At 47.7% G+C, this 16,656-nt stretch overlaps 2 protein-coding genes across 2 annotated transcripts in view; one reads left to right on the forward strand and one right to left on the reverse strand.

The window, feature by feature from the left end:
• LOC137562154 (protein YIPF2-like) overlaps positions 1–4,749 on the forward strand; it is a 17,733-nt gene extending 12,984 nt beyond the window's left edge. The window contains exon 5 of the mRNA XM_068273486.1: positions 4,550–4,749. Within this exon, the coding sequence (XP_068129587.1) occupies positions 4,550–4,749 (200 nt within the window). The remainder of the gene's footprint in view (positions 1–4,549) is intronic.
• Positions 4,750–6,502: 1,753 nt separating this feature from the next.
• Positions 6,503–16,551, reverse strand: TIMM29 (translocase of inner mitochondrial membrane 29). The gene is made up of 2 exons (XM_068273488.1): positions 16,224–16,551; positions 6,503–7,098 (listed from the first exon to the last, which is right to left on the reverse strand). The coding sequence occupies exons 1-2, from the start codon at positions 16,339–16,341 to the stop codon at positions 6,503–6,505; spliced, it is 714 nt and encodes a 237-aa protein (XP_068129589.1). The 5' UTR covers positions 16,342–16,551.
• Positions 16,552–16,656: the final 105 nt, after the last annotated feature.

Here is a 16,656-nt window from a genome sequence, read left to right on the forward strand (position 1 = left end):
GCTGCTTTTGTTAAGTGGTGCCGATAGTCTCATGGGCGGGACCACAGAACCATCACTGGGCCAATCATGGCACTCGATCGGTAGCAGTGACCAGATGTCACTGCTACTGGTGCCACCAGTTGAGGACAGGTATTCCGGGATGCATGTATGAGGAGGGTAGTGGGTGTTTCAGGAAGGCGGGCTGGAGAGCGGAGAAGAGGCGGGTGCCAGGTGGCCAAACTGTCCAAATGTCCCCCCCCCCTACATTTTTTTCCTGCATCATGCAATTCAGATTGCTTCATTTGTTAGGCCCAATTCTGCTTTCTACTACATAGATTTGGTAAGATTGTACAATCAAGATTGCATTATTAGTGGCCACGTTAAAGCCCTGTACACAGTGGGGAAATTTCTCTTGTCTAGCAGAGATTGGTGCACAAAACATTGGGTGACAGTGGTGTGCCAACACAGTACAGATGCATAACTAGTTTCCAGGCTAGCGATGAATCTCTTGCTAGAGAATGGGGAGGGGGGGGGGGGGGGGTAGGGGTGTGTGTGTGAACATTGTAATTGGGCAGTTCTAGGGAATCAGGGATTGTTAAAATTCCAAGCGCTGCAGTGTGAATGATCCCCTAGCTTTACATTGTACACAACGCTTTGCTGATGGTACAGTGTGTAAAAGTTAAGGGGTACCTGCAGTGACAAATGACAGGGTGCAATAAACATTCTGAGATATTTAATCCTTGCAATGTGTACAATTCATATGGAAGAAATGCTTATTTTTTTGTTTGTTTTTCTTTTCCTGAGAAAAAATATAGAATTTAATTTTCACTGTCAAATAATGTTTTGAAAGGACTTTCTTCCCAATTAAAAAAAAAGATAAGTAGGACTTGTATAAAAATAGAGTTAATCTAGGAAGGAAGGGACATCAGATGTAACAAATTGGCGTGATAGATTTAATGCACTGCATTGTGTGATGACAAGTTGCTAGTGACTCAGAACAATGCGACCATCTGCTTTCTCTGCAGGCAGATGGGCTGAGCAGAGAATCTAGGCAGCCTACTGCTTTAGCAGGAGCTCACAGACACTGACTGCCACAGTGCAGATGTCCAGGGATCCCCCTCTCTGACCCATGACAGCCCGGTCACACAGGCACATTAAAAGGTGTGACACCTATGGAAGCTGCCATATTTATTTCCTTTTAAACAATACCAGTTGCCTGGCAGTCCTGCTGATCATTCTGGTCGGTTGGGTCAAATCACACACCTGAAACAAGCATGCAGTTTATCTTGTCAGATTTGTCATAGACACCTGATCTGCTGCATACTTGTTCAGGGTCTATGGCTTAACACCAGTTCAGGACCAAGGCATTTTTCACATATCAGCACTGCTCCCATTCATTCACCAATAACTTTATTACTACTAATCACACCTAAATGATCTAGATATTGTTTTTTTTCAGGACAAATTAGGCTTTTAGTGTGTGATAATTTTGTTTAGTAGTTACCTTATTTTCAATGCATTTTAAAGGGAAAAAATTGAAAAAACACACTATTTCTCCATTTACATCCATTATAGCTTTACAATAAACAGTGCTAACTATAAGTTGAACTCACAAATTTTATTTGCTTATATATTTTGGTTATAACAATGTTTCAATTATGTTCCCAGCACAATGTATGGTGACAATATTGTGTTTGGAAATAAAGGTGTATTTTTTCTGTTTTGTGTTTTTTGCTTTCACATTGTACACTGTTGATGATTCCAATTCCTTATTTGCAAAAATAATAGTAATATACCTTCATGGCATACATATTTAAAAAGCCAAGTTCCTAAGGTAATAATGTATGTTTCTTCTTTCATATTCTGTCACTTTGTTTTAATTTTAAAAGTCTTTTATTTTGGTACAGAATATGCAAAAATGTAATTGCCTTTGATTCAGTTTGTGACTAAAAAGAATACACAGGACATGGGCCTCAACCCTAAAACTTTCTAAACTCTATTCTACTACTTATCAGGGTTAAAATGTTACCACATATGTCTCTTGTGGTTTTGCTAAAATTTTTCCAAGGTTGATCAGAATTTTGAAAATGACTTTTTATGTTGGATTGAGTTTGTCCCTACCTATTTTTTACGTGACGTGCGCTCAAGATTTAAGACCCACTAAAATGTCTTCTACAACTCGTCACGATTAAAATGATACCACATGTGCCTCATTTAGTAACAAACTGGTGGTGCACTCTCCAAAAATACAAGGTCAGTATATATACGTCCTATTGTCATTAACTGGTTAAAGTATTAGAGGCAGAGGATCAGCAGGACAGCCAGGCAATGTGCATTATTCAAAAGGAAATAAACATGTCGGCCTCTATGTCTCTCACTTTGGGTTCCCTTTAATGATGGGGGGGAGGGGGTGACAGGGTTAAATACCTACCTACTCTGCCGTCATCCCTCCAAAAAGGTGATCACTTCCTTCGCCCCCTTGATTTTGTGGTATTTTTTTTTTCAAAATCTGCGATTGCCGACACCCGAATTACACTGCTGGGTGGCCATAATAACATTGTCTCTGGCAGCGCACAGGTCAGGTGCGGCGCTGGGAAGAGCGGTCTGCTTCGCTGGCCACCCCAATCTCCGTTGCAGCGGCCCACCCCCAGCTCAGCAGCCGCTGCCTTATTGGCCACTTCTGAGTTGGAGGCGGGCTGTGGCAGCAGTTTCCTGAAGAGCTTTGGTAGACTTTGGAAAAATGGCCGCAACTGCGTCCCTGAGAAGGGGGGGGGGACGTCACCTGTGACCCGATGACTTTGGATCAGGTAAGTATTTACGCCTGAGACCCGCCTGATCTGTCATCATTATACAGGACAGGCTCTATAATGTTTTGTTTTCTACTAGAGGTACTTTTTAAGGGAAACTTGGTTCGTCATCACAATATCCATTTGCCCTGTGTGTTTCTAGAGGGGCAAAGGCAGCAACTGGTGCCAGACAAAAATGTCAAGATTAAGTGAAATCTATTACTATATTAATGCTACTGGATTTTATGCCATTAGCGTTAGAGCTGAAATAGATAATTTAAAGAACTATGGTGTTGATTCACTAACGTAAATAGGGGCGAGTAATCTGTCACTCATGCTATTCAATCAGTGCGCCTTAATTTCAAGTCCCTGCACGCTACATGTGCTAGTGGCAACGTAGTGTGCGTAAGTAAGCTCAGTCAGGAACGCACACTCAGCGCACGCTATGCTGTGGTAGTGCAACTTAAGCCCACTCCTTGCCAATAACAGGCGCTCCATTCATCCCGCCCTGAGCCCCTTCAGGTCCAGTGACTTTAAAAGACACGATCCCCAAACTTTGATTGGCCCAGTAGGCTACCTGTGCACTACCGCAGCATAGCATGCGCTGCTCTGACTGAGCTTAATCACACACACCACACTACCACTAGCGCACATAGCGTGCAGGGACTTGAAATTAAGGCGTGCTGATTAAATATCACGAGTAACAGGAGGTTACATGCGCTATATACGTTAGTGAATCAACCCTTTTGATAGGTAAACACTATCATATTAAAATGTGATATTTCTTTACAGCTTAATTTGCTGGTGTGACTGACAAACTTTCGGAGGACTGGTTTCCACTAGGATGCCGCAGTTGTTTCCTATTCAGCCGTGGCTCCCGTAATGCTGCAAAGACACAGTCCAAATTGCTAAGTCAGGCCATGTGTCACTATAGGGATCCAGCTGCGTGCTGTATACTGTATATTCACATCTGCCATCCAGATTCACATCACAGTGCGGCCTAGACGGTAAGTCACTAACTAGATAGGTAGTGTTTCGGACCAGGCTCAGTGGAAATAGGCCCTTAGTCCAGGAATGGTGTCAGTGGCAGCAGTGAAAGTGAGGTCACACTATAGAGAATATGGTTTAGCTATCAGTCGGGAAGCATCAGTGAGAAGCAGTGGTGCAAATAAGGAGCTTAGGGCCCGTGTGCGAGTTCTACATGGGGCCCCAAGAACTCTTGTGGGAATGGGTGTGTATGGTGTAGTGCAAGTAAGAAACTAACTCCTCACAATAAAGTAGAACATTATATTTTTTTTTTATTAAAACCATTTAAAATTAGTCACAAACACCATATAAAGTTCTCAATGTTGCAAACGATTGGGGCAAACACGGACAGTTGTGCACCTCTTCGCTGTGTGTGCAGCACGCTATTCTTACAGATAAATTATCAGGATAAAATAAGCATGGAGCAGCCAGTCTCCGGGAGCCCGAGTGCTCCTGAAGACCTCTGAAGCCCACCCGCAGAGGAAAATAGCGGTCTTCCACCAATCGGACGGACACTATTACCGGGGGAGCCAGCACAAGAACGACAAGATGAGGAGAGGAGCAGCAAGGCTCTATAGGACCCAGAGCCTTCCCTCTCCTTAGATAAGCATGTTTTTTTCCCCTTCATTTAGGCTTCAGACTCCCTTTAAAGTGAATCTGAAGCCTAAAATAAAATAAAAAAAAAAAAAACCCAGATACTTACCTAAGGAAAGGAAAGGCGCTGGGTCCTAATGAGCCTTCCCATTCTTCTCCAGCAGGCTCCTTCATTTGTATCTCCTGCCAGGGGGACACTTCAGCAATCTTTGGAAGCACTCAGGCTTCTGAAGACCAGTGGTTCTGTACCGCGCACGCGCAAGAGAGGGCGCTGGCACATGCGCAGTACAGAGCGGCCCGTCTTCAGAAGCCTGAGTGCTTCCCAAGTCTCCCCAACCCGGGAGATACCAGCCACAACTGCTAACGGGGTAGCCTGCGTGGGAACGCAGACACCAGGAGGAGAACGGGAAGGCTCATTTGGACCCAGAGCCTTCCCTCTCCTTAGGTGAGTATCTGTTTTTTATTTTATTTTAGGATTCAGACTCTTTAAAGCAGATCTGAGATGAAAAACTAACTATAACAAGTAACGCGTCTATCTTATCTAATTTTAGATAGTTTACACAGCAAATCTATCTGCACACAGCTTCAACAGTTTATGATTATTTATTCCTGTGATACAATGAGAGCAGCCATGTTGTCACATTACACACAGGCAAGCTGATAGCATCTCCAGCCCTCAGCCTGTGAAAACCTCACTCCCCTCTCCTCCTCCCCTCTGCCTCTGAATTCTCTGGCTAGTAACCACCTCCTCCTCCTGTCCAGACTGAGCTCCCATAAGCCTTTGCTACGAGGCTGAGAGTGCCAAGGCTCTCTGGAGAAGCTGTGGGCGAGGCTTGTTTTAGTTTATAGGGAATTAGAGTATTAAAACAAAAAATGTATTTGGCTTGAGGAATGACAAACTATATGAAAGGAACACAATTATGCAATGAGTAAAAGGTTATCTAGGATCCACTTTAAGCATCCTAACTTTTTACATCCTCACAGGTTTGCATTAATCAGAAAATTACAGTGTGCAATATTATACAGCAGGATCTAAGTTTTTTTCCCTGCATGCAAAAATCGCATTTAGACGTTAACAAGCCCATTGACTTAAGGTGCCCATACATCAGGTGACTTTGTCGGCCGATCAACCAACCAATTTGATTAAAAAACGATGCCGCCAAGTGCAGGCCCAATCGGCGATACGACCAATTTCGGGCCAAAATTGGTCGCATTAGTCAATCGCACCTGGTGCAAGATGTCGGGCCGAAGTCGGATGCTCGGGTGTGCGGCGGTCCATTTCAGAACGAGCAACGAAACCCCACCGCTGCAATGTATAAATGTGCCCCCCCTCCCCGTGTGCATTTTACATTACCTGTTCCGTGTCAGCCTCCGCGCGGTATCGGTAACCCCTGGGACGCCTCCATACATGCCACTTGCGCACAGTGTCTGACATCAGGCGCTATGCGCCAGTAGCGTGAGCCACCCGGAGGTTACGGACACCGCATTGAAGGCTGACACAGGACAGGTAATGTATAAATGCACACACATGGGGCACACTTATACATGGGGGAGGGGGGGTATACATGGGGGTTGGACGTGGCAGCCACAGCTCCCCCGCTCTCTGATCCTCGAGTATCTGATCCCCTCTCTCTGATCCTCGAGTATCTGATCCCCCGCTCTCTGATCCTCGAGTATCTGATCCCCCGCTCTCTGATCCTCGAGTATCTGATCCCCCGCTCTCTGATCCTCGAGTATCTGATCCCCCGCTCTCTGATCCTCGAGTATCTGACCCCCACGCCCGGTGATCCTCAGGTATCTGATCCCCCGCTCTCTGATCCTAGAGAATCTGATCCCCCGCTCTCTCATCCTCGAGAATCTGATCCCCACTCTCTGATCCTCGAGAATCTGATCCCCCGCTCTCTGATCCTAGAGAATCTGATCCTGCGCCCTCTGATCCTCGAGTATCCGATCCCCGCTCTCTGTTCCTTGAGTATCTGATCCCCTGCTCTCTGATCCTCTGCTCTTTCATTCTAGAGAATCTGATCCCCCGCTCTCTGATCCTAGAGTATCTGATCCCCCCCTCTCCGATCCTTAAGTATCTGATCCTCCGCCCTCTAAGCATCAGGTATTTTATCCTAAGCATCAGGTATTTTATCCTCATTCATCACATGTTTGAACTTGAGATCATACAGCTTCTCATTTTCCAAAGAGTGAAGATTGTTATAGGAAATGGTCTTCATGTGAGCAGGGAGGTGACTGAACTCCTCTTCATTTATATCATAGTCCTTCATCATCTGCTGTAGCAGCCACCAGTGTCCAAAGAAGCCAATGTCCAGGACTCTGCTGGGGAAGTCAGTGAGGCGAGGCTTAAGATGAGGACAGTGGGTGGGATAGAGGTCACATTCTTCATCGTAAGGGGCTTCATACATAAGAGAAAAGACCATGAAGTTGATGTGACGCAGGCGTCCCTCATTTCTCAGCTCCGTCAGCCTCTGGACGTGTTGGTCAGACCTTCCACTTCTGGTCCAGGGGGACAGTAGGAGGAGAGTGCAGGAGGCTTCTAGCAGCGAGCATTCGAAGGAGTGCTCAGAGGGTGCTTTGGATGAGCAAACAGCAGCACCAGCAAGAAGGGAAATGTACAATGCGGCTTTGCCAGGTCGTTCTTTGGCATCAACAGCTATGTCTTTGCAGGCCGCACCATAATCACGCAGGAGGCCTTTAGTCCAAATGACTAAAAAATAAAGTGTACAGAGTTAGGAACAGGGAACAACTGACAAATATCACAACAACAAAACTGTCCTCCACATCAGGTCTTTCTTTCTGTTTACAGTGTGCGTGTGTAATTATATTTTAAGCGGGGCTTAATCTGTTAAAATCAGTCTCTGAGAAATTATGCAATAGGCTTACATCAACGATTTTAGCCCTGTTTTGAAATACCAACACGTCCCTGCCATTAACTAAACTAACTACTCAGTGTGCGTTAGTGACAATACTGTGTATATATTCTCTGTAAACACTGCAGAAAATGTTGGCTCTATGAATACAATAAATAATTTTAAAAAAATGGGTAAAAGGCCACATATACAAAGAATACGTTAATACCATCAGTTAAGGTGCCCATACACTCGTCAGATTGGCAGCAGATAGATAAGAAATGCATCTGATGATCTATCTGATGCGTTTTTAGAACATTTTTTACCAGGATAGAATTCCAATAGATTTCAGTTTGAAATCTATTGAAATTCGATCTGATGGCATTTTTTTGCTATCAGATTTCCATTAAGGCCAATGCAAACTGATAAGCAATCTCATCAGATCGACCTAAATTTTCCACCCTGCAAGTTCGATGGAAATCCATCGAAATCGATCGAAATCGGCCGTCGATCGGTCGATTGGCCAACCGATTTGCAATCGATTGATCGATCGATCGGGATCGGTCGGTCAGAAAATCGGCTGAGTGTATGGGCTGCTTTATTCTCCCCTTGAATGGCTTCTGGGATCTGTTAGTCAAAACAATGGGCTCTATTCACAAAACTTCTCATGACTTATTTATCACCTAAGTGATAAAAAATAACCTTTCAGCACATTTACAAGCAAAATAATCACTCAAAGTATAGGTGGCCATCCACATAGATTTGCAGCAGATTTGACCATCAGATAGATTTCTGCCAGATGCCTGTTAAGTTGAATCTGACAGGAATATATCTGATGTGTGCCACACAAAAGGAACAGATTTACAATAGATTTCAGAATGAAATCTATTGGAAATCTATCTAAATGCATTATTGGACCATTAGATCCAATTCAACTGTATGGACCATCAATCTGCTGCCAGCTGCAGATCAACCTAGATTTTCCATCCTGTCCGACAGATCAAATCAATCGACATCGGCTGCAGATTGATTGAAAGATTTGATAGAATTGATTTTCAATCCATCGATTCCATAGAATCGATTGATGGCTGAAATCGTCCAGTGTATGGGCCCCTTAAGTTGTTCCGGATTACATTATATTCAGCATTACTCTCATTTCTTATCTTAATTTTATTATATTTTTGCTCTTTGAGAGGTTAAAAAAGTAACATAGATCAGGTGAAAAAGCTTTGTGCATCATGCCCAATCTGAGGTTATCTGAATATCAGTACTCACAAAACTCTAGTTATGGACTTCAATACTACTGTGGCTAAAAACAGTCATTTTCCTTATATAGGGTTACTAGCCAACCCGCGTCGTAGCATACGCCGCATCTATCTATCTAATAGAGTACTTGCCTCAACCTTGAAGCAAGAAGAAGTAGGCTTTCCATGAGAAAATGTATGCGTGCTCAAACACCAAGTTTAACCCTAGCAAGTCTGGCTTTGCAAATCCGGCCTAATTGGCTATTCATGAGGCAATGCTCATGCAAATATGCATTTGCTTTTGCATGCCAAACTATGCAGGGTCAAAAAACCAATACAGCAAAGTGCTCTCTCGCTGCCTGGGAACCACAGCGGCACCCCGGAGTGGGAGGCTGGGTGGCGCAGCCGCCCCCCCCCCCCCCCCCCAAGCGTGGCCAGCGCTGGGGAGAGTCGTCCGCACCCACCTCCTAATATTAAAAACAGCCACTTACCTTAACGTCCATTGGGTTCTGCTACATGCGCATTAATTTTCTCATGGAAAGCATTTTGTGCAGTTTGTATCCTTTGGAGGCAGGTGGTGGATGGCTTGCTCCGGTGGTGTGAACCCTGGAGTGAGTGCGCCTGTCCTCCCCCCCCCCCCCCCCCCTCTGGTGTGCTGTATGTGAGCCAGCCCTGAGCTCTAAAGCTCGGGGTGACCCATGCTTCTCTCCTTTCTCATGTGGTGCCCCCAAATTAATGCGCATGTAGCAGAACGCAATGGACGTTGAGGTAAGTGCCTGTTTTTAATATTGGGAGGTGGGTGCAGACGGCTCTCCCCGGCGCTGGCCACACTTGGGGGGGGGGAAGGGAAGTCGTCCACGCCACCCAGCCTCCCCCTCCGGGGTGCCGCTGTGGTTTCCAGGCAGTGAGAGAGCCTGGGACCCTGCGGTCCCCCCAGTTGTATAAAAAGGGGGCATTGGGAATCCTCCCCGTGGCGCTCCTGGAGGCCTGGAGCACACCAAAATCTGCTAGCAGATCCGCAAAATGCTAGCAGACTTTGAAACGCTTTTTCTTATTTTTCTGTAGCATTTCACCTAGCATTTTGCGGTTTTGTAAAGCGTTTTTGGTGTAGTAGATTTCATATATTGTTACAGTAAAGCTGTTACTGAACAGCTTCTGTAACAAAAACGCCTGCAAAACCGCTCTGAACTGCCGTTTTTCAGAGCGGTTTGCGTTTTTCCTATACTTTACATTGGAGGCAGAAACGCCTCCGCAATCCAAAAAATGCCTCACCTCGGGAGTATGCGTTTCAGCAAAACGCCTCCCGCTCTGGTGTGCACCAGCCCATTGAAATACATTACCCAAGCGTATCCGCAGCCGCAAGTGGATCGCAAAACGCTGCCGAACCGCTCTGGTGTGCACTAAGCCGGATAGTGCTAATGTAGCATGTAGCAGGGTGACTGCTTTGTGGTATTGGTTTGTGCATGCATTTGCATGAGCATTGCCTCATGAATAGCCAATTAGGCCAGATTTGCAATGTCAGACTTGCTAGGGTAAGGCCTCTTTTCCATGGACTGTGAATAGGCAGTGAAATGGCTCTCAAACTCTCACAACTGCTCACTGCTGCCTGGTAACTGCTCGCTGCTGCCTGGTATCTGCTCGCTCCTGCCTGGTATCTGCTCGCTCCTGCCTGGTATCTGCTCGCTGCTGCCTGGTATCTGCTCGCTGCTGCCTGGTATCTGCTCGCTGCTGCCTGGTATCTGCTCGCTGCTGCCTGGTATCTGCTCGCTGCTGCCTGGTATCTGCTCGCTGCTGCCTGGTATCTGCTCGCTGCTGCCTGGTATCTGCTCGCTGCTGCCTGGTATCTGCTCGCTGCTGCCTGGTATCTGCTCGCTGCTGCCTGGTAACTGCTCGCTGCTGCCTGGTAACTGCTCGCTGCTGCCTGGTAACTGCTCGCTGCTGCCTGGTAACTGCTCGCTGCTGCCTGGTAACTGCTCGCTGCTGCCTGGTAACTGCTCGCTGCTGCCTGGTAACTGCTCGCTGCTGCCTGGTAACTGCTCGCTGCTGCCTGGTAACTGCTCGCTGCTGCCTGGTAACTGCTCGCTGCTGCCTGGTAACTGCTCGCTGCTGCCTGGTATCTGCTTGCTGAGCACACAGCTCAACAGTCCGTGGAAAAGAGGCCTTAAACTTGGTGTTTGAGCACGCATACATTTTCTCATGCAAAGTACTTCCTCTTCTTGTTTGAAGGTTGAGGCACTTAGTCTATTATATATATTGATAGATAGATAAGCTCACCGTGAGTAGCTTAGTAGTAGCTATCAATAAAAGCAGGAAGTTTTATATCAGGATATAACTACCGTATTTTCCGCCGTATAAGACGCACTTTTTCTCCCCAAAAAATGGGGAGAAAAAGTCCCTGCGTCTTATACGGCAAAGGCAGGGAATCCCCGACTTCCGAACACTCGCCGATACGAACCGCCGCCATGTCGGGGATTCCCTGCCTGCGTGCATCCTAATTCTGCCTCTTTTGTAACCCCCGACTATGTCAGCTGCAGTGTCTTAAGTCCCCGCTATGGTCCTGACTCCCGCATGTGTCCGCGCCCCCCCCCCCCCGCGTGTTTCCGCTACCTCCCCTGTGTTGTATGTCCCCCCGGGTGTTTCCGCCCCCTCCCCTTGTGTGGTCTGGCCCCCCCGGGTGTTTAGCGGCAGCTTCTTACCTCTTCCATCATGCCCGCGTGGACTGCAGACCTCCGGCTTCTGTGTGCGGCTTCCTCTAGTGACGGCTTCTAATGACGCTTGACGCGTCATTAGAAGCCGTCTTTAGAGGAAGCCGCACACAGAAGCCGGAGGTCTGCAGTGCAGTCCACGCGGGCATGATGGAAGAGGTAAGAAGCTGCCGCTAAACACCCGGGGGGGCCAGACCACACAAGGGGAGGGGGCGGAAACACCCGGGGGGACATACAACACAGGGGAGGTAGCGGAAACACGCGCGGGGGGGGGGGGGGGGGGCGCGGACACATGCGGGAGTCAGAAGGACCATAGCGGGGACTTAAGACACGGCAGCTGACATGGTGGGGGGGTTACAAAAGGACCATGGGGGAGACAAAAGGGACAGGAGGAGACATAATGGGGGTGACAGGAGGACCATGGGGGAGATGGAAGAGACAGGAGGAGACATGGTGGGGTGATGGGAATATGCATGGGGGTGACAGGAGGACCATGGGGGGCACATAAGAGACAGGAGGAGACATGGTGGGGGAGACAGGAATACACATGGGGTGACAGGAGGACCATATGAGGCACATAAGAGACAGGAGGAGACATGGTGGGGGTGACAGGAGGACACATGGGGCAGACATGCGGACACATGGGGGAGACATGGGGACACAGGACACATGGGACAGACATGGAGGATACATGGGGGACACAGGAGGCTACCATTTGAGGGATAACATGTACAAGACGCTCCGGGAATATGGACGCACCAGGTTTAGTATATATATTTTTTTCCCCTGGTTTTTGCCCTCTAAACCTAGGTGCGTCTTATATTCCGGAGCGTCTTATACGGCGCGAAATACGGTATTTATTGGTTAACCTCCTTGGCGGTATGAAAAATACCGCCAGGAGGGAGCGCAGCAGTTTTTTTTTTTTTTTTTTTTTTTTTTTAATCATGTAGCGAGCCGAGGGCTCGCTACATGATAGCCGCTGCTGAGCGGCATCCCCCCGCCCGCTTCGATCGCCTTCGGCGATCTCCGATCAGGAAATCCCGTTCATAGAACGGGATTTCCTGGAGGGCTTCCCCCGTCGCCATGGCGACGGGGCGGGATGACGTCACCGACGTCGGGACGTCATTGGGAGTCCCGGGCCACCCCTCGGCGCTGCCTGGCACTGATTGGCCAGGCAGCGCTGGGGTCTGGGGGGGGGGGGGGGGCTGCGCGCCGCAGCAAATAGCGGCGATCGGGCGGGGGCCGGCGGCGATCAGAGTGCTGGCGCAGCTAGCAAAGTGCTAGCTGCGTCCAGCAAAAAAAAAATTATGAAAATCGGCCCAGCAGGGCCTGAGCGGCACCCTCCGGCGGCTTACCCCGTGTCCAGCACGGGGTTACCGCTAAGGAGGTTAAGTTAAAGGGAATCTGAAAAAAAAAAAAATTAGATACTCATCTACAGTGTTCTCCCCAGAATTTTTTTTCCAGCCGGGTGGCATGAAAAAGTAGCCGGGTGGGGCGAGATAAGAGAATGCAGGGCCGGTGCACAACTCTGCTTACAGCAGAGGAGAAGGTGAATCGATGGCAGCCAGGTGCTCAACAAAACTAGCCGGGTGCCTGGGGAGAACACTGCATCTATATAGAGGGAAGGCTCTGGATCCCATAGACCAGTGGTCCTCAAACTAAGAAGCGGCGCCAGCTTCACAGATTGCGATCGGTTTCATGCTGAAATCGATTCACAATCTGTTTGCAGTAAAGGCAGCCATACGATCCCTCTCTGATCAGATTCAATCAGAGAGGGATCTATCTGTTGGTTGGATCTGATGGCAAATTGACCAGTGTATGGCTACCTTTAGGGTCACAATATCTGCACTTGCTGTGTTAGTGACATAACTGCACTTGCTGAGTTGGGGGGCATACTATCAGCACATGTTAAAATGGTCTGGTTAAATGTTAATAGGAGCGGTCTACAATACCTAGGTACTATGTAATGTTTTTCTACATCATTTTATGTATACTCCGGCCTCCAGCAGTCTGAAGTATGTTGACCCGGCCCTTGACCAAGAAAGTATGGGGACCCTCGCCATAGACCAGTGTTGGCGAACCTATGGCACGCGTGCCCAAGGCGGCACGCGGAGCCGTCTCTGTCCGCTACCACCACTAAAACCCCCGCCACCGAAAACTCTGCATAGAGGGCCGGTGCACACCAAAAACCGCTAGCAGATCCGCAAAATGCTAGCAGATTTTAAAACGCTTTTTCTTATTTTTCTGCAGCGTTTCAGCTAGCGTTTTGCGGTTTTGTGTAGCGGTTTTGGTATAGTAGATTTCATATATTGTTACAGTAAAGCTGTTACTGAACAGCTACTGTAACAAAAAACGCCTGGCAAACCGCTCTGAAGTGCCGTTTTTCGGAGCGGTTTGCGTTTTTCCTATACTTAACATTGAGGCAGAAACGCATCCGCAATCCAAAATCTGCAGCAGCCCGGGAGTATGCGTTTCTGCAAAACGCCTCCCGCTCTGGTGTGCACCAGCCCATTGAAATACATTACCCTAGCGGATCCGCACCCGCAAGCAGATCGCAAACTGCAGCGGAAACGCTCCGGTGTGCACTAGGCCAGAGTGATGGGTTGTTCGCAAAGAGTCGGCTCTAAGGCCTAGTGCACACCAAAAACCGCTAGCAGATCCGCAAAATGCTAGCAGATTTTGAAACGCTTTTTCTTATTTTTCTGCAGCGTTTTAGCTAGCGTTTTGCGGTTTTGTGTAGCGGTTTTGGTATAGTAGATTTCATGTATTGTTACAGTAAAGCTGTTACTGAACAGCTACTGTAACAAAAAACGCCTGGCAAACCGCTCTGAAGTGCCGTTTTTCAGAGCGGTTTGCGTTTTTCCTATACTTAACATTGAGGCAGAAACGCATCCGCAATCCAAAATCTGCAGCAGCCCGGGAGTATGCGTTTCAGCAAAACGCCTCCCGCTCTGGTGTGCACCAGCCCATTGAAATACATTACCCTAGCGGATCCGCACCCGCAAGCAGATCGCAAACCGCAGCGGAAACGCTCCGGTGTGCACTAGGCCTAAGAGCCGATTCTCTTCAGCAAACGAGAAGAGCCGAAGCTGTGCCCCCACCCCCTCCCAGGGGCGCCGACGTCAGCACATCCTGTCAGCGCGGGACTTTCGGCTGGCTAATCGTGGAGCTGCGTGCTGCCGCCGGGAGAGGAGACTTCTGTCAGGTGAGTAAATTATTTTTTTTTGCAGGTGAAATGTTGCCCACATTCCGTTATTTACTGCTGACATGTGCACACACTGCGTTACTTTCTGCTGACATGTGCCCTCATTGCGTTATTTTCTGCTGACATGTGCCCTCATTGTGTCATTTAGTGCCGACATGCTGCCCACATTGCGTCATTGACTGCTGACATGTTGCAGACATTGCGTCATTTACTACTGACATGTTGCCCACATTGCGTCATTTACTGCTGACATGTTGCCCACATTGCGTCATTTACTGCTGACATGTTGCCCACATTGCGTCATTTACTGCTGACATGTTGCCCACATTGCGTGAATTTCTGCTGACATGTGCCCACATTGCGTTATTTACTGCTGAAATGCTGATCCACATTGCGTTATTTTCTGCTGACATGTTGCCCACATTGCGTTATTTTCTGCTGACATGTGCCCACATTGCGTTATTTACTGCTGAAATGCTGATCCACATTGCGTTATTTACTGCTGACATGTTGCCCACATTGCGTTATTTTCTGCTGACATGTTGCCCACATTGCGTTATTTTCTGCTGACATGTTGCCCACATTGCGTTATTTTCTGCTGACATGTGCCCACATTGCGTTATTTTCTGCTGAAATGCTGATCCACATTGCGTTATTTTCTGGTGAAATGCTGCCCACATTGCGTTTATTTTCTGGTGTCTGGAGTAACTGTTGCTGCATTTATTATTTAATTGTCATAGTTGGCTATATTTGCTGCTTTGGGGTTACAGTATACTAAATAGCATCACACAGTTTCTGCACATCCATGATGCGAATCCTCGTTTCACCACATCATGGCGGAAACACTGCTTTCTTATGCCTTGCTGTTACATCATTACGTTAGCTCCACCCATACAATGTCATGGCCACACCCATTTTTCAGCATCCCGCAACTATCCCCCCCCCCCGGCACTCAGTGATAAATAAGTCGATTTTGGCTTGCAGTTTGGGCACTCGCCTCTGAAAGGTTCGCCATTACTGCCATAGACGCTTCCCAGTCCTCTGTCTGTGCCCTCAGCCCACCACTGTCCATCCGTGAAAGTCCACGCCTTTGAAAGTCTCCGGTAGCATTTGCGTCTTTGAATGCTTGCAGAGATGGGAGCATCCCACTCATCTATGGAAGGACTAGTGGTAGGGAATGGGAACGCGTATGAGCGGCCTCCATGCTACCGCACAGGCACATGTGCAAAATTATTTGGCAAGACTTTGTTGAATAGGTTTCACCTCTGGAACAGCGGGTTGGGGTGAAGAAAAAGAAAAGTGGCAAGTCTCTGGATTATTAAGTGGCTTTCTCAGGTTAAGTATTTACTTTTTTACTTTAAAAAATCCCAGTTACATTTAAAGGACAACTGAAATTAGAAGAATATGGAGGCTGCCACATATATTTCCTTTTATACAATACCAGTTGCCTGGCAGGCCTGCTGGTCTATTTGGCTGAAGTAGTTTCTGAATCACACCAGAAACAAGCATGCAGCTAATCTTGTCAGATCTGACAATAACGTCAGAAACACCTGATCTGCTGCATGCTTGTTTAGGGTCTATGGCTAAAGGTAATAGAGGCCGAGGATCAGCAGGGCTGCCAGGCAACTGGTACTGTTTAAAAGAAAATAAACATGACAGCTGCCATATCCCTCTAGCTTAAGTTGCCCTTTGAGTTATCCTGTGCCCGGTGTCTGAACACCTCTATGTATGAAGCAGAAGCAGCGCTAGCAGCATTCCTCAGTGCGGAAAGGTCTGACCCACGTGTGCCCTTGTCCAACATGGCCGCCTTGCGTCTCGTTTAAACTCACCGAACTTCCTGTTCTTCATCCGCTCCCAGAATCCTGGCTTAATTTGCGCCTCCACCACCGGGGCCGCACTGCTGGAGCACGACCTCCGCCACAGAGCCCCGATATAGCGGCCCGCCATCGCTTTCCGCCACCACTTCCGGTCACTGTGCCTGGTGTGCCATCAGCTGCGTTACGCGAAACACGGTCCTCGGGAAACAGTGCACCTGTGAGTTGGTTCCCCCATCTCATTCCCTCACACGACCAGACTTAAAAAAATAATATAACAGCTAAAATAGTATTCAGAAAGTACTTATACGTCAAACCAATGTGTTATACGTCAAACCAAATAGCATATTAGCCTGTTAATGCATTTTTTTATTGAAAAAGAAAAAAAAACATGAAAAGTAAACATTCGCCTGCACCATTAGTCTAACAAAGGGGTGGGGTGGGGGTT

Source organism: Hyperolius riggenbachi, chromosome 3 (assembly GCF_040937935.1).
Source record: "Hyperolius riggenbachi isolate aHypRig1 chromosome 3, aHypRig1.pri, whole genome shotgun sequence".
In the NCBI taxonomy this organism is placed as follows: Eukaryota; Metazoa; Chordata; class Amphibia; order Anura; family Hyperoliidae; genus Hyperolius; species Hyperolius riggenbachi.

Coding starts and splice junctions, on each gene's coding strand:
- TIMM29 (XM_068273488.1), bottom strand. CDS start 16,341: ATGGCGGGCCGCTATATCGGGGCTCTGTGGCGGAGGTCGTGCTCCAGC. Junction 7,099..16,223: donor GATGAAGAACAGGAAGTTCG/GTGAGTTTAAAC, acceptor TTTATTTTTTAG/TCATTTGGACTAAAGGCCTC.